Below are 23,049 nucleotides of genomic sequence, written 5' to 3'. Positions count from 1 at the left end.
AGCTTGGTGCTTTGTGATCACCTAGACGGGTGGGATACGGAAGGTGGGAGGGAGATGCAAGAGGGAGGGGATATGGGGATATATGTGTACATACAGCTGATTCACTTTGTTATACAGCAGAAACTAACACAACATTGTAAAGCAATTATACTCCAATAAGGATGTTAAAAGAAAAAAGTTAATATGTTCAATAGTGCTAAGTGTTATGGAAGGAAAGAAGACTGAAATGGGGGCGGGGGAGGCGTGAAGAGTGATGATGGTGTGGGATCGGGAAATCAGATAAGGCCTTTTTGATGAGGTGACATTTGACCTGGATTAGGAGAGGGCCTGAATCGTGTGGCTATAGAAGAGTGTTGCAAGCATGTTAAACTCAGGCTACCTGGATAGCGACACCTGCACACCACAGGGTCCATCCTGGCATGGGGTGCACCACACCCAGCAAAAATCCCTGCAAAACCAGAGGCATAAAGTCCCATTATCCCTGATGTGGCAGATCTGGAGCTTCATAGAGGAACCAGGCAACTCTATAGAAATGCCAGCATGGATCTATGCACTCTACACGGCCAAGGGTACATGGGAAGTGCACTGCACAGGTGAAATTGTTATTTTGCTTCCCCCGCCCCCATTTGGTGTTCAGTGTTTTCAGGGACAAACACTGTTGATGATTTTTTTTAAAAATCCGATTTCTCTCATTTGGAAAAAATTTTCCCATGGTGAAGCAGCTATAAATAAGTCCAGCATGTATATAATAAGATGATAATTCTGTAGCTATGTTAGGGAAGATTTTTTTCTATCACCTCACTTAGAAAATACAAAGTTTCTTATGGATGTAGTCTTTATTTGTAGATGTTGGGTAAGAACTGGCTGTCTCTAAAACACCTCCTTGGAAATCACTAAATGTCTTTTATTCCTCTGTTACTAATTTTATTTTTCATATGAAAATTTCCAGCACCAATTGCAGACTGTATAACTGTCTCCATTTGGGCTGTAAACTGCTTATAATTAAATCTGCTTTTTAACTGCATATTTATATGCAGGCTATTATACCTGGTTTAAAACAGACAGGCATATTTGTTAAGTATTCTCAGCTTTAGATAAAACATAAATGCCTAATTTTTTTTAAAAAAAATGCAGCCTTTTCTCCAAAATGAGGAATATTAGCTGTTCTGTTAGTCATGAATCTAACTTTACTTGAATAAAATTTTCTTTTGCTTGAAAGTATTGACAAGAGTGGATGCAGTTTGCATAGTTTGACCTCCTCAGTCACAAGTGCAAAACAAATGTAAATGTGGCTCCACTTTTAATACACTTTTGCATAGCACAGAATACCTTGCTGGAACATGCAGCGCATATTTGTGTGTCATTAAAAATCCATATTTGAGATAGAATTTGCCCTAGGACATGTGACTGCTGACTTCTGATTGAATTAGAGGAAATTGGGAAACTAGAAGCTGATAAAGTTGCATTCCAGCGAGGCATCGGCCAGGAGTAGTTTGGAAAGATAAGATGTAGCTTGAGTAACCCTGAGACACTACACTGAGGCTACAACATTAGAGTCGGCAAGCTCTTGCACAGATCTTTTGCAGACACTCCCAACTCTTGTTAACTATACTTCTCTACGTAACATTTGCTATATTATGGGCTCTAAAAGAAAATAGTGGCAAGTAACTTATTTCAAATGCAATCATGAACAGTTTTTTGTTTTTTGTTTTTTAATTTATTTTATTGAAATACAGTTGATTTGCAATGTTGTGTTTATTTCTGCTGTAGGGCAAAGTGATTCAGTTATACATATATATACATTCTTTTTTGTATTCTTTTCCCTTATGGTTTATCACAGGATATTGAATATAGTTCCTTGTGCTATACAGTAGGACCTTGTTGTTTATCCATTCTATATGTAATTGTTTGCATCTGTTAATCCCAAACTCCCAAGCTATCCCTTTCCCGCCCCCTTGGCAACCACAAGTCTGTTCTCTATGTCTGTGAGTCTGTTTCTGTGAACAGTTTTTTGAGTAGCTATATTAACTTAATCATTCTGCTGCTTCCAGACTTTGGTAATGAGGCATATGAATAAACACAACAGTAGGTGCCCAGGAAGTATTTGTTCAGTGGACAAATAAATAAGTGCAATGTCAAAGACCTGTGTGTGCCAAGGTGCTTGGTACATTTGCTGAATGAAGTAGTTAGTGGATCTTTAAGATAGCTTTCAATTGTTAAATCATTCCTACACTGCTTTGGTCCAGTCCAGTTTTGATGATGACCCTCAGAATTAAGCAGGTGTTTCTAGCTCCCTTTTAGCAATGAGCAATTATGGACCTCACAACAAACTCACTATCAGAACCACAAGATAAAAGAGCTTTAAATCAGAGTCAGGAGTGAGCTGATGGAGAAGGGGCTTTCCAGAGGAGAAAAGCTGGAAAGGAGACCCTTCAAGGATGCTTTGGTACTGATGCTGCTTCCCACCCCTCTACATGAGTGGACAGCCTTGCTAGGACTGAATTGAGGTTGAGATCCAAATGTTTGCTAGATGTCACTGGGTGTAGATCATTATTATAGATTCTTCCTACATGATGATACAAGTCCCTATCAAAAAAGGGCAGAGGTGTCAAAAGAAATTGAGGTCTTCATTTTGCCAGGACACTGCTTTGCAAAGAATGTGTCATGCCTTACTGCTGTCCCTCCAGTAGTGGCGATTATGGGGCCGATGGAGACCTGGCGAAAGTAGGTGGCCTGTGCTTCTGCTTGGGGTAGCCTTCATGTCCCCCAAGGCCCAGTGCATGGGAGCTTCATCTAACCTTACAGAGGGTGTGGTTCTGGCCTCTTCCGGTCACACTTTGGCGCACCTGAAATGATGCAGAAGCAATGCAGATCACTTCCACTGTAGACCTGATAGATTATTTGGGGGGAAAAAAGGCATGAAAATAGGTTTTATAAATCAGTTTTAAAAGTGGTTAGAAACTAAAATGAGGTCTAAATGTCTGTTCCTGGCAATCTGGGTCAACACAAGAGATCTGAGCTGCATAAATTAACAGTCCATATAATTAAGACCATGTTTTTCTCTCATGTGTCGTGCTGTTTTCCCCTCCTCTCCGGCTCCATACCACTGTGTATCCACGGTCATATTTACTTTCTCTTTCTCTGGTTTAGATCAAAGCATGATGCATTCGGAATATCTCTGACAACAATTACTTTGGGGTATATTTGATCTCATCTCGTTTTTATAGCCAAAATTTCTTTTTTCATGATTGTGTGAATTCTTAGGAGGAAGTAAGTCTTGTAAATCACTGTGTTAAGCCATAACTAGAAAAAAAGGGTCACCTAAACCTAACAAAGAGTCACCTAAACCTAACAAAAAAATTAAGCTACTCCTGATGGCTTAATTGTTAACATTACCCAAATCTCCTCTGCTACAGTAGAATCTATGATTATCTAAAACATGTTTTGTGCCTGGAAGGAAGAGTAGATTTTAAAAATTGGTATTATCGATTTAACTATAACAAGACAATATTCAGATTGGTGGGTAATTGAGGAAGGATAATATTTCATAAAATGAAAATTCCCTATCATCATTTATTATATATGTAAGGAGCCTTAAATGTACAAGGGTAAGTATTAATGACAACAGAAAATTATAATGAAAGGTTGCCTTTGGGTTTCCATTTCTAATATATTACCTTGCAATTTAAATTATGTTGGACCAATTTTAATCTATGAATGGCTGAAGAGCCTTGGATACCATTGTTAAATGTTCTTTTTTTCTCACATTTGGAGAAAAGACTGAAAATTCCTGTGTCTATACTTTGCAGTCAACATTGGTGGGATACAGGTACATATATGGGGGGTTTGCACATCTCTCCCCCCCAAAATGGTCATTAGTCATGCCTTGGAAGGACCATAGCCACCATGTCCCATTCATCAATGTCCTACCATTATTCCATCCTGCTCCCATGAAGGCTGCCCTAGTCATAACTAGGAGAAGTAAATCCACAGTATCCACTCTTCTAGAATACACCTGACTATTCCCTGGAATAAGTCAAAGAGGATTGTTTATCTTTTCTGGGATTCTGCTTTCTCTTTCTTCATACAATAAGGAGTTGCCACAAATAAGCACTAATATCCTTTGCAGATCTGAGGTGATGTGGTTCTGTATTAAGTTTACTGTATTGAATTCAGAAGGTCAAGTTCATGTTTTCTTTTTTTTTTCACTCCCTCTGAATCAGTGCGATTCATTCTATTTCCTAGTCACAGGTTGTATCTTTCATCCCACTCACGTGTCCCAGAAATGTTCACAACAGGTAGATGCTAGACTATGGTGGGTAGATGGAATAACATTCTGTGCCAGAGGAAAACCATTACAAAGATTATGTAATACTGAAGTCTGACTAGCAACACCTTCCTAAAGCTGAGAAGCTTTGTTTATTTATTTTTTCACTGTTGTTCACTCAGCAGATGTTTCTAGAGTATCACAGTATATATCCACACATATATGTCTCTTCTTGGATGCAGGGGATGGGCCGTGTCCCCAAACCACAGGACATGGGAGACCATGAAGCCTACTCCCAGCTGCTGGGGAAACAAAGCAAGAAGCAACAATCTGAGTCTTCTAGAAGCTGACAAAATTACATCTGGAGAAGCCTGTCTTGAGGGGGAGAAGGAGAAACAAGTCTTTATGCATGAAAACCCAGAATGCCCAGTCCTACCATTTCATTGTAATTCCTAAGTAATATCCTTTCTCTGTGGGGCAGGAAAAAGAGTCTCAGCTCCTAGGTTAAACGGGAACCATTCAAGATTGGACCAGGGCAGAAACCGCACTATGGTTTTCAAGACCACATATGCACCATCTTCATCCATGTGTCCAGTCTGATGTTTGCAACCAACATACGCCAAAGCAGATTAAAGTCTATAGGACCATGCATCCTCTGAACAAAGTGTAGCCATTCAGTGTTCAATGCCAGTGACAGTCTATGCAGTGTGGAGTGAATAAAACTGATGTCCATATGGTAACCTCACGCTTTGTGAACTCTTCCTATAGCACAATAAAACCCTGAGCTGTTCAAGTGAGTTTGTGACGGGGAAGAAATCATTAAATGTATAGGGAGGGCTTCCCTGGTGGTGCAGTAGTTAAGAATCTGCCTGCCAATGCAGGGGACACAGGTTCGAGCCCTGGTCCAGGAAGATCCCACATGCCGCGGAGCAATTAAGCCTGTGTGCCACAACTACAGAGCCTATGCTCTAGAGCCTCCAAACCACAACTACGGAAGCCCGAGTGCCTAGAGCCTGTGGTCTGCAACAAGAGAAGCCCAAGCACCACAACGAAGAGTAACCCCCGCTCACCGCAACTAGAGAAAGCCCGCACGCAGCAATGAAAATTCAACGCATCCAAAAATAAATAAATAAATAAACTGGAAAAAAAATGTATAGGGAAACCCCAGAAAAGAATTTTTTTATTTTTTCTAAACAACTCTCCTACAAATATGTTTGAAAAAACTTTGACTTTAGTGAAGAGAGCACTCAGCTTTAACTTCACAGGTTTGGGCCCTAGGAATATCACTAAATGCCTGGCTGTAGGAAAGTCACCTCTCTGGCTCTAATTCTTAAATGTGAAAAATGAAAAGCACATCTCTGCTTTTCTATATAGCCCGCAGGTATTATATTATAGTATATCCAGTGTGAGAAAAACCCACCTCAAGTTTTCTTCAGCAAAAACTGGGAATTTAAACGTTCATTTAAATGTCAAGGCCAACAGAATACGAGGGCTGACTCTGGAGGCTGACGAGTTCTGAGCACTGGTCTTGCTCTCTCTTTTCTGGGCACTGACGTTCGTTGCATAGAATCCATTCTTTGGCAGGTTCAGGTCCCTCCTCATGGTGGCAAGATGGCTGCCAGCAGCTTCAGGCAAACATCCTATCTCGAACAGAGAGGCTCATTTTGCCCAGCCTGCTATATCAAAAATTCTGGGATTCGTTCTGACTTGATGAATTTAGACCTCATGCTCATCCTTGAATGGATCTCCCCTGGCCAGGTGAGTGGTTATGTTAACTGTTAACACTTGATCATGTGCCTCTTCCTGGATTCAGAGATGAGGACAGCCCCAAATAAGAGACATAACAAGGATGGAGTGCGGGGGTGTTGGTTCCTCCAAAGGAAGTCAGGGTAAAGAGGAGGGAACGAATGCGGGGAAGGCCAAAAATAGCCGTTGTCCAACCTTTATCCCTAAACCGCTCAAAGGCATTTTCACTGTCACTGAGCTTTAACGTGGGAGGAAGTGATGCTTAATGTTTAAGGACACAAATAGTATTTAATATCAGATTTGGGTCCACATCTGGGAAATGTTACTTTTTAACTACATGTCTTTGGGCAATTTCCAACCCTCTGTGCACCTCAATTTAATCATCTGTAAAGTGGAGATAATGTTGATTTCATAGAGTCTTCAAGAAGGCAAATTGATACTGTGTCTGTCAACTGTTTAGCATTTTAAGAGCTAAATAAATGGTAAGGATTCTGCTCTTTCCCAAAAGCTTCTGGCTTCAGATTCTTTCACTGCGAATTCTTTCCATCCCCCAAGAAACAGATAATTCCCATGCAATTTAAATTGTTCTGGTGCATAGAAAATAAGAAAAGCTTAACAACTTTTTGATAAATCTAGCATAACATGGATAATCAAATTGATCAAATATAGCACCAGAAAAATCTCCGGATCAATCCTCCCTGTAAATAAAGGAGCGGTATTTCTAAATTAAACAGCAAATAGAATAAGCCATATATAATGAGATTAGGCTCCCATGACTGGTAGGGTTGATTTCAGGGTTGCAAGTATTAACTCACGTACTCTGCTCTCATTACCCTTCCCTCCCCAGAGAGGTGGCATCAGACAGGACAGTTGGAGTGACTTGAGTGCACAAAATAATTTCTTATTTATAGAACTTGGGCACTCCAGTTGGCAACCTCTTCTCTACATAATCTTGTCCAGCCTCATGGACATGCAAGTAAATTCCAAGTGCATATTTCTAGCCCTTGTCACTCCCCCAAAACTCCAAATTTATCACTCACTGCTTAGTAACAGATTTTCCTGGAATAGGCACCTAAGACTGAAAATGTCTACAATAGAGCCCTTGATTTTAACTTCCCCCAATCTTCCCTTCTTGAAAAATGGCACCATTGCTCACCGGTGGAGCATGCCAACAACCCCAAAGTATTCTTGATTTCTCTCTTTCCCTTACTCCCCCTATCAAAACCATCTTAAATCCCTGCTGGGATTTCAAATCCAGATATTTCTTTCCACCCTCTTCTACCAATCTCATCTGGGGCGACAGCATCCCTTGCCTAGTGTACCACAGCAGCTTTCAGACTGGTCTTTCTGTTCCCACTCTAGCTCTTTCCTGACTCCCAAGTCTGTTCTCCAGAGGAAATGCTTTTCTTTTCTTTTCCTTTACTTTCTTTTTTTCTTCTCTTTTCTTTTCTTACAGCAGTCAGAGTAAATGTTTCAGAACATAGATCTGATTATGACAAATGCATAACACATACCAAACATACCAAACATAACCCCCTGCCAAACACATACACTCACACAAACTTTGCAATGGTTTCCTATCACATGAGGATGTAACCTAGTCCTTACCATGGCCCAAAGCCTGCCATGATCTGGCCTTGCCTGCCCCTCTGTTCTCCCCTCCTTGGGCTCTTCCCTTTGCTCATGTTCTCCAGGCACCGCAAAGTTTGGGCCTTTGTTTTTCTGGAGCACTTCAAGCTCTTTTTTTGATTCAAGGGGGCATTGCTGTCTCCTGCCCACTCCACTTGGAATGCTCATTCCCTCGATATCTATAGATGATCGCTTCTCGTTCAGTTCTCTTTTCAGTTATCACTTCCTCTCTGGAGGAGTCTACCTTCCCTGACCATGTTCCCTAAAAGTGCACCTCTCTCTGCATTACCTGGAAGTATTTATTTCCTTATTTGCTCAATTCTCATCTTCCCAACTAAGATGTAATGTCCAAGATGACAGAGACTCTGTCTGTCTTGTTCATTGCTACATGTTCCATGCTTAGAACAGTGCCTAGTCATAACGCCCAATAAATATGTGTTGACACATAAGGAGGGAGAGAGGAAGGGAGGGAAGAAGCAAGGAAGGATTTGAAATTCCCCAGCTCAGTTCAGAGCTGAAGACAAAATCGTGAGAACCAGCAGTTACTCAAGTGATATAAGTGCAGCACCCTTTCCTCATTGTAACTAACAAGGGATTCTTGCTTGTAAAGCACTTTGAGTTCTTTATGTGTAAGACAAATTCAATGTATCACATGGCTCCATTATTCTATTTGCTGTAATGCAAGTAAATTTTAGGACATTGAGAGGAGTAAGGAAAAGCACAGAAATATATTATCAGGATAAATAGAGCAGAGGAGGGACAAGCATCTGGGAGTGACCTGAATATTAAAGACAAAAATTTTAGTCCTAAAGATCAACCTCAAATTCAAGTGGAGAGAAGCAAATGAATGGATTTAAAGAATTCTTAGTCTGAAAGACTCTGGAGCTTTTCAACCAAAATGTTGTGAATTTTAGACGGAATAAATTCCATATAGGCTTTCTAAGGGCTGAGCTATTCTACAGGGAAGGTTCAGAAAGGATGTCTGCCCTGGTTTGCCCAGAGTCTATTTCTTTCTTATTTGAACAATCTTATTAAATATACAATAACGTTAATACAGATGCATGTTCCTTAAAGCAGGAATTGTTCCCTTGATAATGAAGTGGGAAGACCCACTTGGGAAAGGTATTAAAACTATCGCTCACTTTCATGATGACACTAATCCCAAAGTAAATGTCCGTGTTCGCTGGAAAGGAAGAAGGATGGTCATTATAGCTGTCTACCTGGTGAGAAGCTTGCCAATGTCAAGTTAACTGCATGTGAAAAAAAATAGCACTTTCTTTGGAGGAGCTGAATGATTTGAATATAAATAAGCGACCCTCTCCGCCTGTCAGTTACCTCAAGAATATTTAGTATTGTCTCTTTTAATGACTGCTCATTACAGATGAGTGCAAGTGAGCAGATTTAATCAGGGTAATATGGGGTAATCATCATGTGAATTCCTCCACATCAGGATTTGTTCCATCTGTTCCGAGCCATTTGTCCATGTAAAACTGTCACCATTCCGAGCTGATGACTGACAGGTGAGGCCAGACTTTTGTACGTTTTTCATCTCAGAGTCAGAAATTCTCTGATGTGTCCTTCTCACTAAAACAAATGGCTTCAAAGACACAAAGCGGTTCTGTATTCAGGACCATTTTCCTCTGTTTGGTTTGTTGCGTTGCTCATTAAAATACTTAGCTCACCCTCACTTAGCACAAGAGCACGACCAACGACCATGGTTATCTTGATTGATGTGCTAGACTGTAAGGGGGAGGCTGCACCAGGCGACCTCGGAGGTCTTCCCACGAGCACTGAAATGCAGCCTCCGGGGCCCAATGGCATCAGTTCCACAGCGGCAGGAAGGCTGCGCGCCTGGGACAGACGTTTCTTATCCCCCCATCCTTCCATGGAACCAGTGCGCGTCTCAGGCGAGTTGATGTGCCTTCAGTAGCCTTTGCGCGTGCTCACTGAAGAGACTGGTGATGGAAATTATTGAATGGGAAAAAAATGTAGCTTAAGCCTCATGAATTTTTATTTTTTACTCCTCGAGATTCCTGCGCCAGAAGACCTGTTCTACGTGAAATACAGTTTTCTATGAAGAATTACTGCTACTCCCCAAGCAAGTTCTCACAAAAGTCACAATAGAATATTTGAGAACCAAATACCCGCTCCAGGTGCTTGAATTCAAAAGACAAACAGCACATGAATACGTAGAATCCGGCATGGTTATTTCCTTTAAGTCTTCGGTGTGCTGTGCGTTACCTCCGCTGGTTCAAGTCAGTGCTGAAAACGATGTTGCTGGTCTAGACTCAGAACAGAATTTTTTTTTACATTTTTTCCCCTTTAGTGTTACCATGACTTTTTTGCGAAACTGAAGTGCGCAGACCATGCTGAAGGGCTCAGTATGTAAACGTCATGGCAAGACTTGGGTGACAGGGAAGAGGCACGTGCTGGTCCTGTGGCCTGATGTCTTTAGGAACAGAGAATTAGAAAACAAAAGCTCTCTTTTAAAGTGACTTTGTAATATTTTTTTCTCTTTCCTTTGCTATGAAAACCCTAATATAATTGAGTTTTGTTCTACTTAAAAATGTACCATCTGCCAAACACCAAAAGGGAGAAGGAATTCTGGGGGTGAGAAGAAAACCCAGATACACCCTCCCAGAGTCTGCAGGGTACAGACAAGGACCCAGCATTTGCAGGCAAAGTGACAGGCACAACGATGGAGGTTTGATGGAGAAATCACAGAAGCTGTAGTCACTGCTGTTCTGAGAGCTCCTGGCTTCCTCATTTCATAGGAGGATGCCCTGCCCTTTTCACTTTTCCTGCCTGCAGAATGTAAAATTGGAAAGTTTTTAGTATTTTTCTCTTTCCTTCCAAGGGAGAAGAACAAGGTTTATCCTGATCGTCAGGCTTGAATCTGGATCACTTTTGATAGGGCCCACCCATGAACCACATTCCTCGACGTCTCCTTGAAGATGTTCACGGCTGTTCCCTACAACTCATTGAAGTTGTAACACAAAGAACAGAGTAGAGTCCTGGGTAGCACAGACACTGCATATTCAGAGAAGAATCACAAAGAAATCTAGGCACCTGCTCTCACCTTGAATGGTTTCATATGATTTCCCTTCCAGATTTCTAAAAGTGAGATTCATCCTAAGAGCCCTTCAGGACACCTTCAGACAAAGTAACAAGTATCCATAGGGACATATGCCCCATTTGGGGCTCTGCTGGGTCCATTGTGATCAACTGCTAGGTTGGAAAAGCTTCCATTCCACAAAGGTTTAATAAATCACTCCCCACTTTGTGCTCTGTTGGTGAATTCTCCAAATACTGAATTTAGTTTTATGCCACACTGTACAAGGTGACTTGCTTTTATCTGCCTTTAGTTTCTGAATGCTTTGAGGACAGAAACTGTTGTATCCACCTTTGTCCCCACATGTTAAGACAGTGGTGTTCAATGGGGGGTGATTTTGCCACTCAGCGAACATTTGGCAAAGTCTGGAATCACTTTTGGTTGTCACACCTGGGGCAAGTGGTGTACTGCTGGCATCTAATGCTTAGAGGCTGGAAGACATGCTATATTGCACAGGATAGCATCCACCAACCCCCCTTAAATATCCAGCCCCAAATGTCAACACTGTCAAGATGGAGAAAACCTGGTTTAGCATAACACCTCACACAGAATACATTTTAATAAACGCTCACGTAATTTTTCCAAAAACAGTCCGTAAGACAGTTATAACAACAAATTGAATCATGTACTCTTTTATCATTACATTTTTCCTGGAACAACCAGCTCATGTCATAAAATTGTCATAGTTTTGAAAAACTAGTAGGGAAAAGGTATCAAGCCCTGCATTATCCTGCAGATGGTTGGCTACTGATGGGAATGGTGCTGAATGGCTCTTATATTACCTTCCTTTAAGCTTTTGACCTACTGTGTACACAGACATGTAAGCTTAATTACTTTGCCATTATAGTATGTCACGCTTTGTGTTTTATCACATATGTTTTAATACATATCTCTTCTAAATTTTAGGTGATCCTAAATTGCTCAACAATTGCATATTGGAGAACTACTAGTTAGGAGGCTTGTGTTGCCGATTGTACTACATCATTATAGCACAAGTGATGGTTTCAAAAAAGAGTTTTCTGTAAAGAATGCCTCACAGAGAGGACCTTCAAGCTGGTGGAGGCGTAAGACGTGGAGATCACCTTCAGCCCCACAAATACATCAGAAATACATCTACACGTGGAACAACTCCTACAGAACACCTACTGAACGCTGGCAGAAGACCTCAGACCTCCCAAAAGGCAAGAAACTCCCCACGTACCTGGGTAGGGCAAAAGAAAAAAGAAAAAACAGTTACAAAAGAATAGGGACGGGACCTGCACCTCTGGGAGGGAGCTGTGAAGGAGGAAAGGTTTCCACACACTAGGAAGCCCCTTCGCGGGCAGAGACTGCGGGTGGCAGAGGGGGGAAGCTTCGGAGCCACAGAGGAGAGCGCAGCAACAGGGGTGCAGAGGGCAAAGCACAGAGATTCCCACACAGAGGATCTGTGCTGACCAGCACTCACCAGCCCGAGAGACTTGTCTGCTCACCCGCCAGGGCAGGCGGGGGCTGGGAGCTGAGGCTCGGGCTTCGGAGGTTGGATCCCAGGGAGAGGACTGGGGTTGGCGGCGTGAACACAGCCTGAAGGGGTTAGTGCACCACAGCTGGCCGGGAGGGAGTCCAGGAAAATGTCCAGAACTGCCTAAGAGGCAAGAGACCATTGTTTCAGGGTGCTCGAGGAGAGGGGATTCAGAGCACCGCCTAAACAAGCTCCAGAGACGGGCACGAGCCGCGGCTATCAGCACGGACCCCAGAGACGGGCATGAGACGCTAAGGCTGCTGCTGCCGCCACCAAAAAGCCTGTGTGCGAGCACAGGTCACTCTCCACACCGCCCCTCCCGGGAGCCTGTGCAGCCCGCCACGGCCAGGCTCCCGTGATCCAGGGACAACTTCCCCGGAAGAACGCACGGCGCGCCTCGGGCTGGTGCAACGTCACGCCGGCCTCTGCCACCACGAGCTTGCCCCACATACCATATCCCTCCCTCCCCCCTGCCTGAGTGAGCCAGAGCCTCCGAATCAGCTGCTGCTTTAGTCCCATCCTGTCTGAGCGAAGAACAGACACCCTCAGGTGACCTACATGCAGCGGCGGGGACAAATCCAAAGCTGAACCCCAGGAGCTGTGCAAACAAAGAAGAGAAGGGGAAATCTCTCCCAGAAGCCTCAGGAGCAGATTTGATTAAATCTCCAAAATCAACTTGATGTACCTGCATCTGTGGAATACCTGAATAGACAATGAATCATCCCAAATTGAGGTGGTGGACTTTGGGAACAAGTGTAGACTTAGGGTTTGCTTTCTGCATCTAATTTGTTTCTGGTTTTCTGTTTATCACAGTTTAGTATTTAGACTTTATTATCATTGGTAGATTTGTTTATTGATTTGGTTGCTCTCTTCCTTTTATATATTTTTTTTTCCTTTTTCTCTTTTTGTGAGTGTCTGTGTGTATGCTTCTTTGTGTGATTTTGTCTGTATAGCTTTGCTTTTGCCATTTGTTCTAGGGTTCTGTCTGTCCATTTGGGGTTTTTTTGTTTTGTTTTTTTTTAATTTTTTTTTTGTTTTTTGTTTTTTATTTATTTATGGCTGTGTTGGGTCTCAATATTCTGTAATAACCTATATGGGAAAAGAATCTGAAAAAGATGGATATATGTATATGTATAACTGAGTCACTTTGCTGTACATCTGAAACTAACACAACATTGTAAATCAACTATACTCCAACATAAAATAAAAATTAAACTAAAAAAAAAATAGTACACCCAGCCCTTGCCTGTTTCCTTTTCTGGTAGAATTTTTTTATTGTGGTAATACATACATAACATAAAATTTACCACCTTAAGTGTACAATTCAGTGGTATTAAGTAAGTCACAGTGCTGTGTAACCATCACCACTATCTAAGAACTTCTTAATCATCCCAAACAGAAATTCTGTACCAATGAAGCAATAACTCCCTCCTCCCTCCAATACCTGATATCCTCTTTTCTACTTTCTGTCTCTATGAATTTGCCTTCTCTAGGTACCTCATATAAGTGGAACTGAAGCCGAGCAGGACCCTGTGGGGCTCCTGGGCATGGAAGCCTTTCTGTTTCTTGTTTCTTGACTCCAGCCTCCAAGATCTTCCCTGAGTTCCAAAGGGCAGATTTCAACAGCTGCTAATCCAGGAAAGGAGGGGATGAAAAGACAAGGGAGGGGCAGCCAAGAAACAACAGTGCAGCCTTGGGGCAAGGTCTTGGTTCCACCTCAAGGGATACACATAACAATGTCTTTAAGGGCTTTAAGATGTCAGCATTCTTCATACCATAGAAAGACCACCTGAGGCTACATGAAAAGAACCAGAGAAGCTCATCAAGAAGATTACCGAGACCAGATTAGAGGAGTGCAGGCCCTGCACACACCCTAATCTTATCAGCAACTCCACCCTTGAACTTTTGCAATAAAACTCCTCATCAGATCCTCCCGGCTTGGGACACACAGTTTTTCAGGGCAGGAACCCGCTGTGTCCCCCTTTGCCTAGCAAAGCAATAAAAGCTTTCTTTTCTACTTCACCCAAAGCTGTCTCCAAGCTTCGACACTGGTGCACAAATGCCAAGCTTTCGGCATCAGAACCGTACAGGATTTGTCCTTTTGTGTCTGTGTTCTATCACTTACAATGTTCTCAAGGTTCATGTATATTGTAGCATGTATCAGAATCCCATTCCTTTTCGTGTCTGAATAATATCCCATTGTATGTCTATTCCACTTTTTTTTTTTTTTTGGCTGTGTTGGGTCTTCGTTTATGTGTGAGGGCTTTCTCTAGTTGTGGCAAGTGGGGGCCACTCTCCATCGCGGTGCGCGGGCCTCTCACTCTCGCGGCCTCTCTTGTTGCGGAGCACAGGCTGCAGACGTGCAGGCTCAGTAGTTGTGGCTCATGGGCCTAGTTGCTCCGCGGCATGCGGGATCTTCCCAGACCAGGGCTCGAACCCATGTCCCCTGCATTGGCAGGCAGATTCTCAACCACTGCGCCACCAGGGAAGCCCCTATTCCACATTTTTGTTACCCATTCATGGACTCTTGGGTTGTTTCCACTTTTTGGCAATTGTGAACAATGCTGCTGTGAATATCAGCAGCATTGCACTTGTTGGTGCAAGTCTCTGTTTTCGGTTCTCTTGGGCATTCACCAGGGAGTGGAATTTTGGGGTCATATGGTGATTCTATGTTTAAGTTTTTGAGGAGCCAGCAAGCTGCTCTGCACAGCAGCTTCCTCATTTTACTTTCTCATCTGGTAGAATTGTTTTTATTCCCAAATAGTTGGTGTAAGATTTCATCTCTCTCCCTTCTTTCTGTTGGATTTGGCCACTTGCCCCTGGGAGTGGATATGGAAGAAGCTGTAGAACTGCCCTGTGACTCCCCAGCCTTCGTTCTTTTCCCTCTGCCTCAAGAACAGTGCATCCCAAACAGGGGCTGCGGCTTCAGGACTCAGAACAGCAACAGGGCTGCTGCAGACTCACAGCCATCACGCAACGTACGTGAGAAGGAACTCGTGGCTGCGAGGACTGAAACGCTGGCCCCACTTGTTATTGCAGCAAAGCAGCCTGATACACCCGTCATTCCTCCTTTCACTCTTGAGCTTTTCTATGTTTTTATTTCCTTTCTTTGCCAGATACCTCTACACATGCTGCTTCCTTTATCTGGAATTAGCTCACCTCCAAACTCTGTGAATGTTTGATTGATTATTGGGGTGAACCATAGGAAACTGTCATTTCAGCAGATCAAAAATGGCCCCATTTCAGCAGTTACATATGGTTTAACAACAAAAAACAACACTAGCAGCAGCCAGGCATGGATTCCACTGGCTCATTAGCATATCTCGTTCAGCCCGGGATAATCCATGTGCCCACTTCAAAGATGGGGAAACATGAGCTTCAGGCTCATCAAGTCACCCAGCTCACGAGTGCTGGGTCTAGATTCCAAATCAGGCTTTAATATGACCCTCTATTGTTCAACAAGTTTCTCCCCAATGTCCCCCACCCCACCCCAAGGTGCTGCTGGAGATTCCCTGAGACCGTATCTATTTCAGCCCCTTTACTTGGGATTTGCCTTCATTACTGCTCACAATTACATACCTGGAACTTTATTAAGCATGTGGTACCTATCATTATCATCCCCATTTTATAGATCAAGGAACAGAGGCTCAGCTTACTACCACGCTTACGGCATTGCACAGACGTTGCATAAATCACCCAAATAAGCAGGGGCAGTTCTAGCAAGAACTGAGGAGACCAAGTTACTGGCTTTGGAAGACAGTGGTTTGTCTTGTGTATGGATTAGTTTCTGATCTCTATAAGGTATGACACAAATTTACTTAGCCTCCCAATCTAAATTATTATGCTCAAGGTTTCCTCTCTCCTCCCATAGAACCTGTTCTCCACATCCGTCATCAACTGGTGCCGTTAAGGGCATCATGCCTCCGTGATCAAAGGCACAAGTCCTTGACTCAAGAATTTCAAGTATGACAGCAGACACGCAGTGGTGCATATGCTAGAGAATATTTGTCATGAAACCAAGTTTTTTGACTATAGCTGGTCAATGCTTTCTGGAAGCCAATTCTCCGGGTTTCAAGTGAAGTAAAACTTATTAATCTGCAATCACAAGCATAGCTCTTGCTGTCCAAATGAGTGAGTTTGTGGCCAGAGGGCCTTCCATATATTTAGTAATACAATATCCTAGCTGGCTTTTAGCCACTTATTTTTTTTTTCCAATCCTTTTCCACCTGCTTATCTTCAGAAGAAGCTGAAGTTTCCCCAGTGGTTCTGGAATCTAGGTCATTCAGAGCATGCTTACCAAGTGCTGAGCCCAGTCTAGCTATGGGGCCTTAGATACTCCTAAATTCAAATTCTACCTGGTTAACACACAGTGCGTGCTTATATTATATGACTTACACAAATCTATAGAGGAGGAGATTTTAGTTACTAGAAAGTAAAGATTTCACTTAAGAACATGCATTCCAACCTCAAAAATTGAAATAGTCACAATGTGTGTTTTTGCTCAGGAATGTTGAGGTTGAAATAAAATGGATCTTCAGTCATCATTTTAAAAACAGACATGTTTTCAGAGATTTAAGTAGATATTTTATTCAAAATTATGTCATATTGCTCATCTTGTGGAGAAACATTTAAAACAGAAACAAATAGAGCACCAAAAGGAAAAAAGGAAACCCACACTTCATTGATTTGAATGTTTTGAATTACAGGCTAAAATCACCAACCTGACCCCCAACCAGAATGATTAAGTAGATCCAGATGTCACAGATATGATGCCAAATGTTTAAATCACATCTTAAACACAATCATTATTTCGTCCTGCAAAGTTATGGAGTGATGCATCGGATGGTCTAATGTATCAAGGAGAGAGAGAGGGGGAGATGCTAGCTTTACATAGGAAGACAATGAAACAAAAGCCCACGAGCTATCTGAATTTTTGTTGACTCTCCCCAAAAGCTTGATGTTTTCAGCTCGCGGTGACCGATTTTCTCAGTCCCTACCCTTTTCCCAGCATAAAGTTTTCAGATGACAGTCTACAATGATTAGGTGGCAAAAGAATAATTCTTTCAAAAAGAATATACCACTGTCATTAAGTTTGTGTTAATACAATCTCTAATGTGATTCCAAACTCATACCCTAGCAAGACCCTCTTTAAAACAGGTGAGTCTCCCTGCCCCTGTCATTTGGATTGTTCTCCAATATGAGCGCCATCTGTCTGCAACATCTGTTATCTCACTGATTGCCAAAGTTGATTTGCATGATCTGGCTGGTTTCTTTCTTTCTTGGATATTTCTGACTACCTATCCCTCCTCTCACCCAAAGAGATGTAGGTCTACATGCCCAAAAGTTGTGGAAATCAGATTTCCCAAGCCTAAAATTAGAATACTTATAGTTTGACAAGAACGACTGTATTTAAGCGTATGGGACATAATATTTAAACTGTCTGAAGTCTCTAGAATGGGTGGTCCCTAACCTAAAGAAGACAAGTAAACATTAAATGTTTATGTCTTCCTCCCATTTTTAGGTCCAGATTATTCTAACTTCAAGCCATTACTACATTTGAATGAGAGACTGAGAATTTAAAAGGCATTCTTAATCTGTGAGAGTTTTAAAATTGTTGTGTTTATTTCCTGAGTCAAACTGTTGCAGCATTTATATTTTGAGAAATCTGTTGCTATAAGCACACAGATTTAACCTTCTTGGTTGGAGTCACAATCTTATGGTCACTGAAACCTCGGAGAATCCCTGGACCTTGGGCACTGAAGGGGTCAACATCAGAATGGCGAATGGGACGCAAAGTGGCAACATTTGTCTTCTGGTTTGGGGGTGTCTGACCTCTCTCTGAAATGGAATGGAATGCTATTGCTGGCCCCCTTTTCAGTGAGAGCCTGCCTCTTTGCGCATCTCCTTTGCTACTGACTGAGCAGGGAGGCCACAGGAAGTAGGGGAAGGGTGGACAACGCCTCATCCTGCAATCAGCACTCCTCTGGCTGGACCCATGTGCATGTGATCCCACAGCCAAGTCTCCTGGGCAACTGTGCCCCACTCCATCTCAAAAAATTCAGGGACGGGGTGGAGGACAATGCCGTACCACGATAGAGGCTAACCCCATGCTAAATGAGCGGGACAAAAACAATTTGTCAAGGTTAGGGAGTCCACATAAGGGTGGCTCCAGAGACACAGAGACCCAGTTAGTTTTGTTTCAACGATGGAGCAATGAGTGTCCCACACACTACCCATCAACGTGATAGCTAGGCGACGTTTCTGGAAGAAATATATTTCTAGGAAGGTAGACTGCAAAAGTGTTTCTAGAAGAGTTTGCTTTAGCATGCATTATCTTTTTTATAACTTTGGTAACTTTTAAGTATACAAACAATCATACCTTCATGTTCATCTTATTAACCAGCATTATTAAAGCAGGAGTTGCATGAAATTGAATGAGAATTTGGCATCTGAGTAAAAAAGTCACATGAGAATGGTATATTTACAAGTTTTCCCCTGAATATTTGAAATCTCTTCTGCTCTCCTTTTCTCCACCTGCAGGTATACACACCATGATTCAAGGATAAGGCATCTGAACTTGAGATGTACAGAAAATAAAAGTGATCCCTCACTGTCCCCTCCAAAGGAAGGGGCAATCATCACCTCCATTACACAACTGCTCTTCCCAGAGTTGACCACCTGACTGCACAGTTAGCTATAAACCTCCCACCTATTGGGACGTGGGAAAACAAAATAGCGGGAAGACCAAGGCTGTTATTTTGCTCCTTCCTCTGTGGGAAGAGGAAGAATAGCCTCAGAGCTTTCCCACACCCAGGAAGATGAGTACTTCCCTGGATCTTCTGAAGCAAAGACCTCAGTTTAGTACAACCACGCCTGTGTGTCTTAGGCTTATAAACCAATATTTGAATCCACATTATTGGTGATCGGCAAATCCAAACCTAAACACATTTTCTATCATCATGTGTGAACTTTAAGCTATAGCCAAAATGAGGAATGTCTTTTGCTTCACTGGGAGCAGAAACGTTCTGAAGTTGTTTTAGAAATATACATATATATCTTAGCTAGCATCCAACATCATTGTCAAATAGAAAATGCATTTGTGACTTCAAGCAGATGGAGATACCCCCAGCCCACCCACCTACTGATGTTGCTTCATTGGGAAGACATGCAATGTGGTAGGAGTTCCAAATTGCCACCATCAGTTGAAAGGGTCCCAAAGCTGAGAACACAAGTGCAAAGTGAAATATATTTGCAAGCTATTGTCTGTCGGTGTGTCTAATTAAGGGAATGGAAAAAAAGAGTTCAGCTCTTGATTTTTCTTCCTCTTCCATCTGTCTGCCTTTTTATCAGTTGATGGGACACGTCACCACGGCATCTAGGATCTTGGCACCATGGAGCAGGTGAGCCTACTTACAAGGACAGAGAAAGTCAGACTGTCCTCAGCTTCCTCTCTGATCTGATGAGGAAAAATGGTTCTATTGTCTGTGACTCTAACAAACAGTGCAGAAATAATATCCAGGTAAACAAGAAATGAGCAATCAGCGCTTCCAGCCAGGCTAAATCATCTAAGACCAGGCATCAGACACACAGGGTCCCCACGACATTCGTGCATCCTTCTGCCATCACAAGTTCAAACCTGTGCTTCCCTTTTTCTTTAAACTTTTTATTTTGAGATAATTGTAGATTCACATGCAGTTGTAAGAAATAATACAGAAAGATCCCTGTAACACTTACCCAGTCTTCAACAGTTAGGTAACATCTGGCAAGGGTACTGACATTGATGTAATCCAGCAACATGCATTATGCTTTGAAAATCAGTGTAACCCTTTGAAAAAGGAGAGAATCCATAAAAATGTCTCAGGTTGGACAAATAATCTTTAGATGATGTTTTGTATATTTATGAACAGACTTCTTCGTTTGGTTAAGGAGGCATGGCAGGCACTGTTAACTCACTGAACTGCCAGTTCTTTGATTGGATCAAAGTTCTCTCTCACTGACAGCACTTTCCGTAAAGGAGCAATTTCTTTGCATCTTGTTTCATTTTAGGATTTCCTAAAATTAAGGTAATAGAGTGTCCAGAGTGGTATGAACCAACCTCCAAGATGCAGAACAGAAATATGAAGCTTCTAAAGTTGAAAATTTGAGAATAGAGCAAAGCAGCTGTCATGGAGTGGCAGAGATAGAAGACCAGAAAGGACAGGATGGAGAGAAGAGGGCTGATGTGCACGCGTGTGCGAGGGTTCCTGGGGCCTGTTGCTGTGTTTCTCATCTGTCAGATGTGTCTCCCCAGGGAAAATATCAAGAGCAGAGAAGAAATAAGGAAGATAAGTAATGGCAATGAGAACTCAGCAAAAAGAAAGGCAAACTGTAAAGCAGGTATTTCTTTGATTTGAGTGGTTGCATTTGGGGAGAAAAGGTCCAGGAAGTGTTCTTTGGAAAATATCCATCTGTGTTTGCTGTGGAAAACAGCCGTACTAGATGAATATAGCAGGGACTCAAGTATCAGCCAAGGAACCAACTTGGATATCCTCATCTTCAACCAGAAGAGTGGGTGAGCAATGGTGGCAATCTTGGCACAGTAGAGAAGGCTGAGCCATGTGGCAAACCAAAGTCCCGATTCATTTATAAATGTGAGAATTACGAACTTCTCAGCAAGCTGAGGGAATTCAATCAAGGAAAGGACAGCCAGGTTAATGTAGAAGATGGCTAGCTGCAGACAAATCCTGGAAATCGCCAGGCAGGAAAGAAGGAGATCCAATGGAATCATCTTTCGCTGCTTGATCAAGTGAGTGCCATTCACAACCACAATGATACCATTTACTAAAACCCCAACGAGAAATTGTATCACTGCCAAACAGAGGTGGCTGGTGAGGTGAGACTCCAGCATTTTGAGAAGAAAAAATCATTTACTGTAAAAAGTGATATAGTTATAGATTTTTGGGACAGTTTGGATTGTTCAAGTTTTCTATTTTTCTTCAACTAGATTAGAATGCCTTTGGAGGACATGACTCTTAACAATAAAGGCAATGAGGTAGCAATGTGGTGGACATTTGTTTGTATCACTGTTTTCTCAATTTAGTTCCGAGGCAGCAAAATAAGAAAGAGACTCTAGCAACAATTTGCTTCTTAATGATGGTGTTGGCATTTTCCAGGTCTACTTAGCATTCAACTTCACCACAAGCGAATGGTGGAATCACCTTCAAGGCTGGGAGAAGGGCTTCTCCACTTCATAAGCAGTGGAAATTTCTTAATTCCTTCATCTCTACCATGAATATTTAATTGTGTCTACAGGTGTGATTCTACTTAACATTTGTGAGTCTTTCTTTTTTTTTTTTTAACATCTTTACTGGAGTATAATTGCTTTACAATGGTGTGTTAGTTTCTGCTGTATAACAAAGTGACTCAGCTATACGTATACATGTATCCCTATATCCCCTCCCTCTTGCGTCTCCCTCCCATCCTCCCTATCCCACCCCTCTAGGTGGTCACAAAGCACCAAGCGGATCTCCCTGTGCTATGCGGCTGCTTCCCACTAGCTATCTATTTTACATTTGGTAGTGTATATATGTCCATGCCACTCTCTCACTTCATCCCAGCTTACCCTTCCCCCCATCATGTCCTCAAGTCCATTCTCTACATCTGGGTCTTTATTCCTGTCCTGCCGCTAGGTTCATCAGAGCCATTTTATTTTATTATTATTATTTTTTGATTCCACATACATGTGTTAGCATATGGTATTTGTTTTTCTCTTTCTCACTTACTTCACTCTGTATGACAGACACTAGGTCCATGCACCTCACTGCAAATAACTCAATTTCATTTATTTTTATGGTTGAGTAATATTCCACTGTATATATGTGCCACATCTTCTTTATCCTTTCATCTGTCGATGGACACTTAGGTTGCTTCCGTGTCTTGGCTATTGTAAATAGAGCTGCAATGAACATTGTGGTACATGACTCTTTTTGAATTATGGTTTTCTCAGGGTATATGCCCAGTAGTGGTATTGCTGGGTTGTATGGTAGTTCTATTTTTAGTTTTTTAAGGAACCTCCATACAGTTCTCCATAGTGGCTGTATCAACATACATTCCCACCAACAATGCAAGAGGGTTCCCTTTTCTCCACACCCTCTCCAGCATTTATTGTTTGTAGATTTTTTGATGATGGCCATTCTGACCAGTGGGAGGTGATACCTCATTGTAGTTTTGATTTGCATTTCTCTAGTGATAAGTGATGTTGAGCATCCTTTCACGTGTTTGTTGGCAATCTGTATATCTTCTTTGGAGAATTGTCTATTTAGGTATTCTGCCCATTTTTGGATTGGGTTTTTTGTTTTTTTGATATTGAGCTGCATGAGCTGCTTGTATATTTTGGAGATTAATCCTTTGTCAGTTGCTTCGTTTGCAAATATTTTCTTCCATTCTGAGGGTTGTCTTTTCATCTTGTTTATGGTTTCCTTCACTGTCAAATGCTTGCAAGTTTCATTAGGTCCCATTTGTTTATTTTTGTTTTATTTCCATTTCTCTAGGAGGTGGGTCAAAAAGGATCTTGCTGTGATTTATGTCATAGAGTGTTCTGCCTATGTTTTCCTCTAAGAGTTTTATAGTGTCTGACCTTACATTTAGATCTTTAATCCATTTTGAGCATATTTTTTTGTGTGGTGTTAGGAAGTGTTCTAATTTCAATCTTTACATGTAGCTGCCCAGTTTTCCCAGCACCACTTATTGAAGAGGCTCTCTTTTCTCCATTGTATATTCTTTCCTCCTTTATCAAAGATAATGTGACCATATGTGCAT

General features: G+C 42.0%; 1 protein-coding gene across 1 annotated transcript; it reads right to left on the bottom strand.

Annotated features, from left to right (window-relative positions):
* Nucleotides 1-21,581, bottom strand: TAS2R1 (taste 2 receptor member 1). The gene is given in 2 exon segments (XM_082382621.1): nucleotides 1-20,524; nucleotides 20,528-21,581. Coding segments are annotated over 2 exon segments (894 nt in total). The 5' UTR covers nucleotides 21,140-21,581; the 3' UTR covers nucleotides 1-20,242.
* Between the last annotated feature and the right edge of the window lie 1,468 nt (nucleotides 21,582-23,049).

This window comes from Balaenoptera borealis (genome assembly GCF_965194805.1).
Source record: "Balaenoptera borealis genome assembly, chromosome: 2".
NCBI lineage: Eukaryota > Metazoa > Chordata > Mammalia > Artiodactyla > Balaenopteridae > Balaenoptera > Balaenoptera borealis.
Note: the sequence above shows the minus strand (reverse complement) of the source record. Positions and strands in the feature narration are given on the sequence as shown.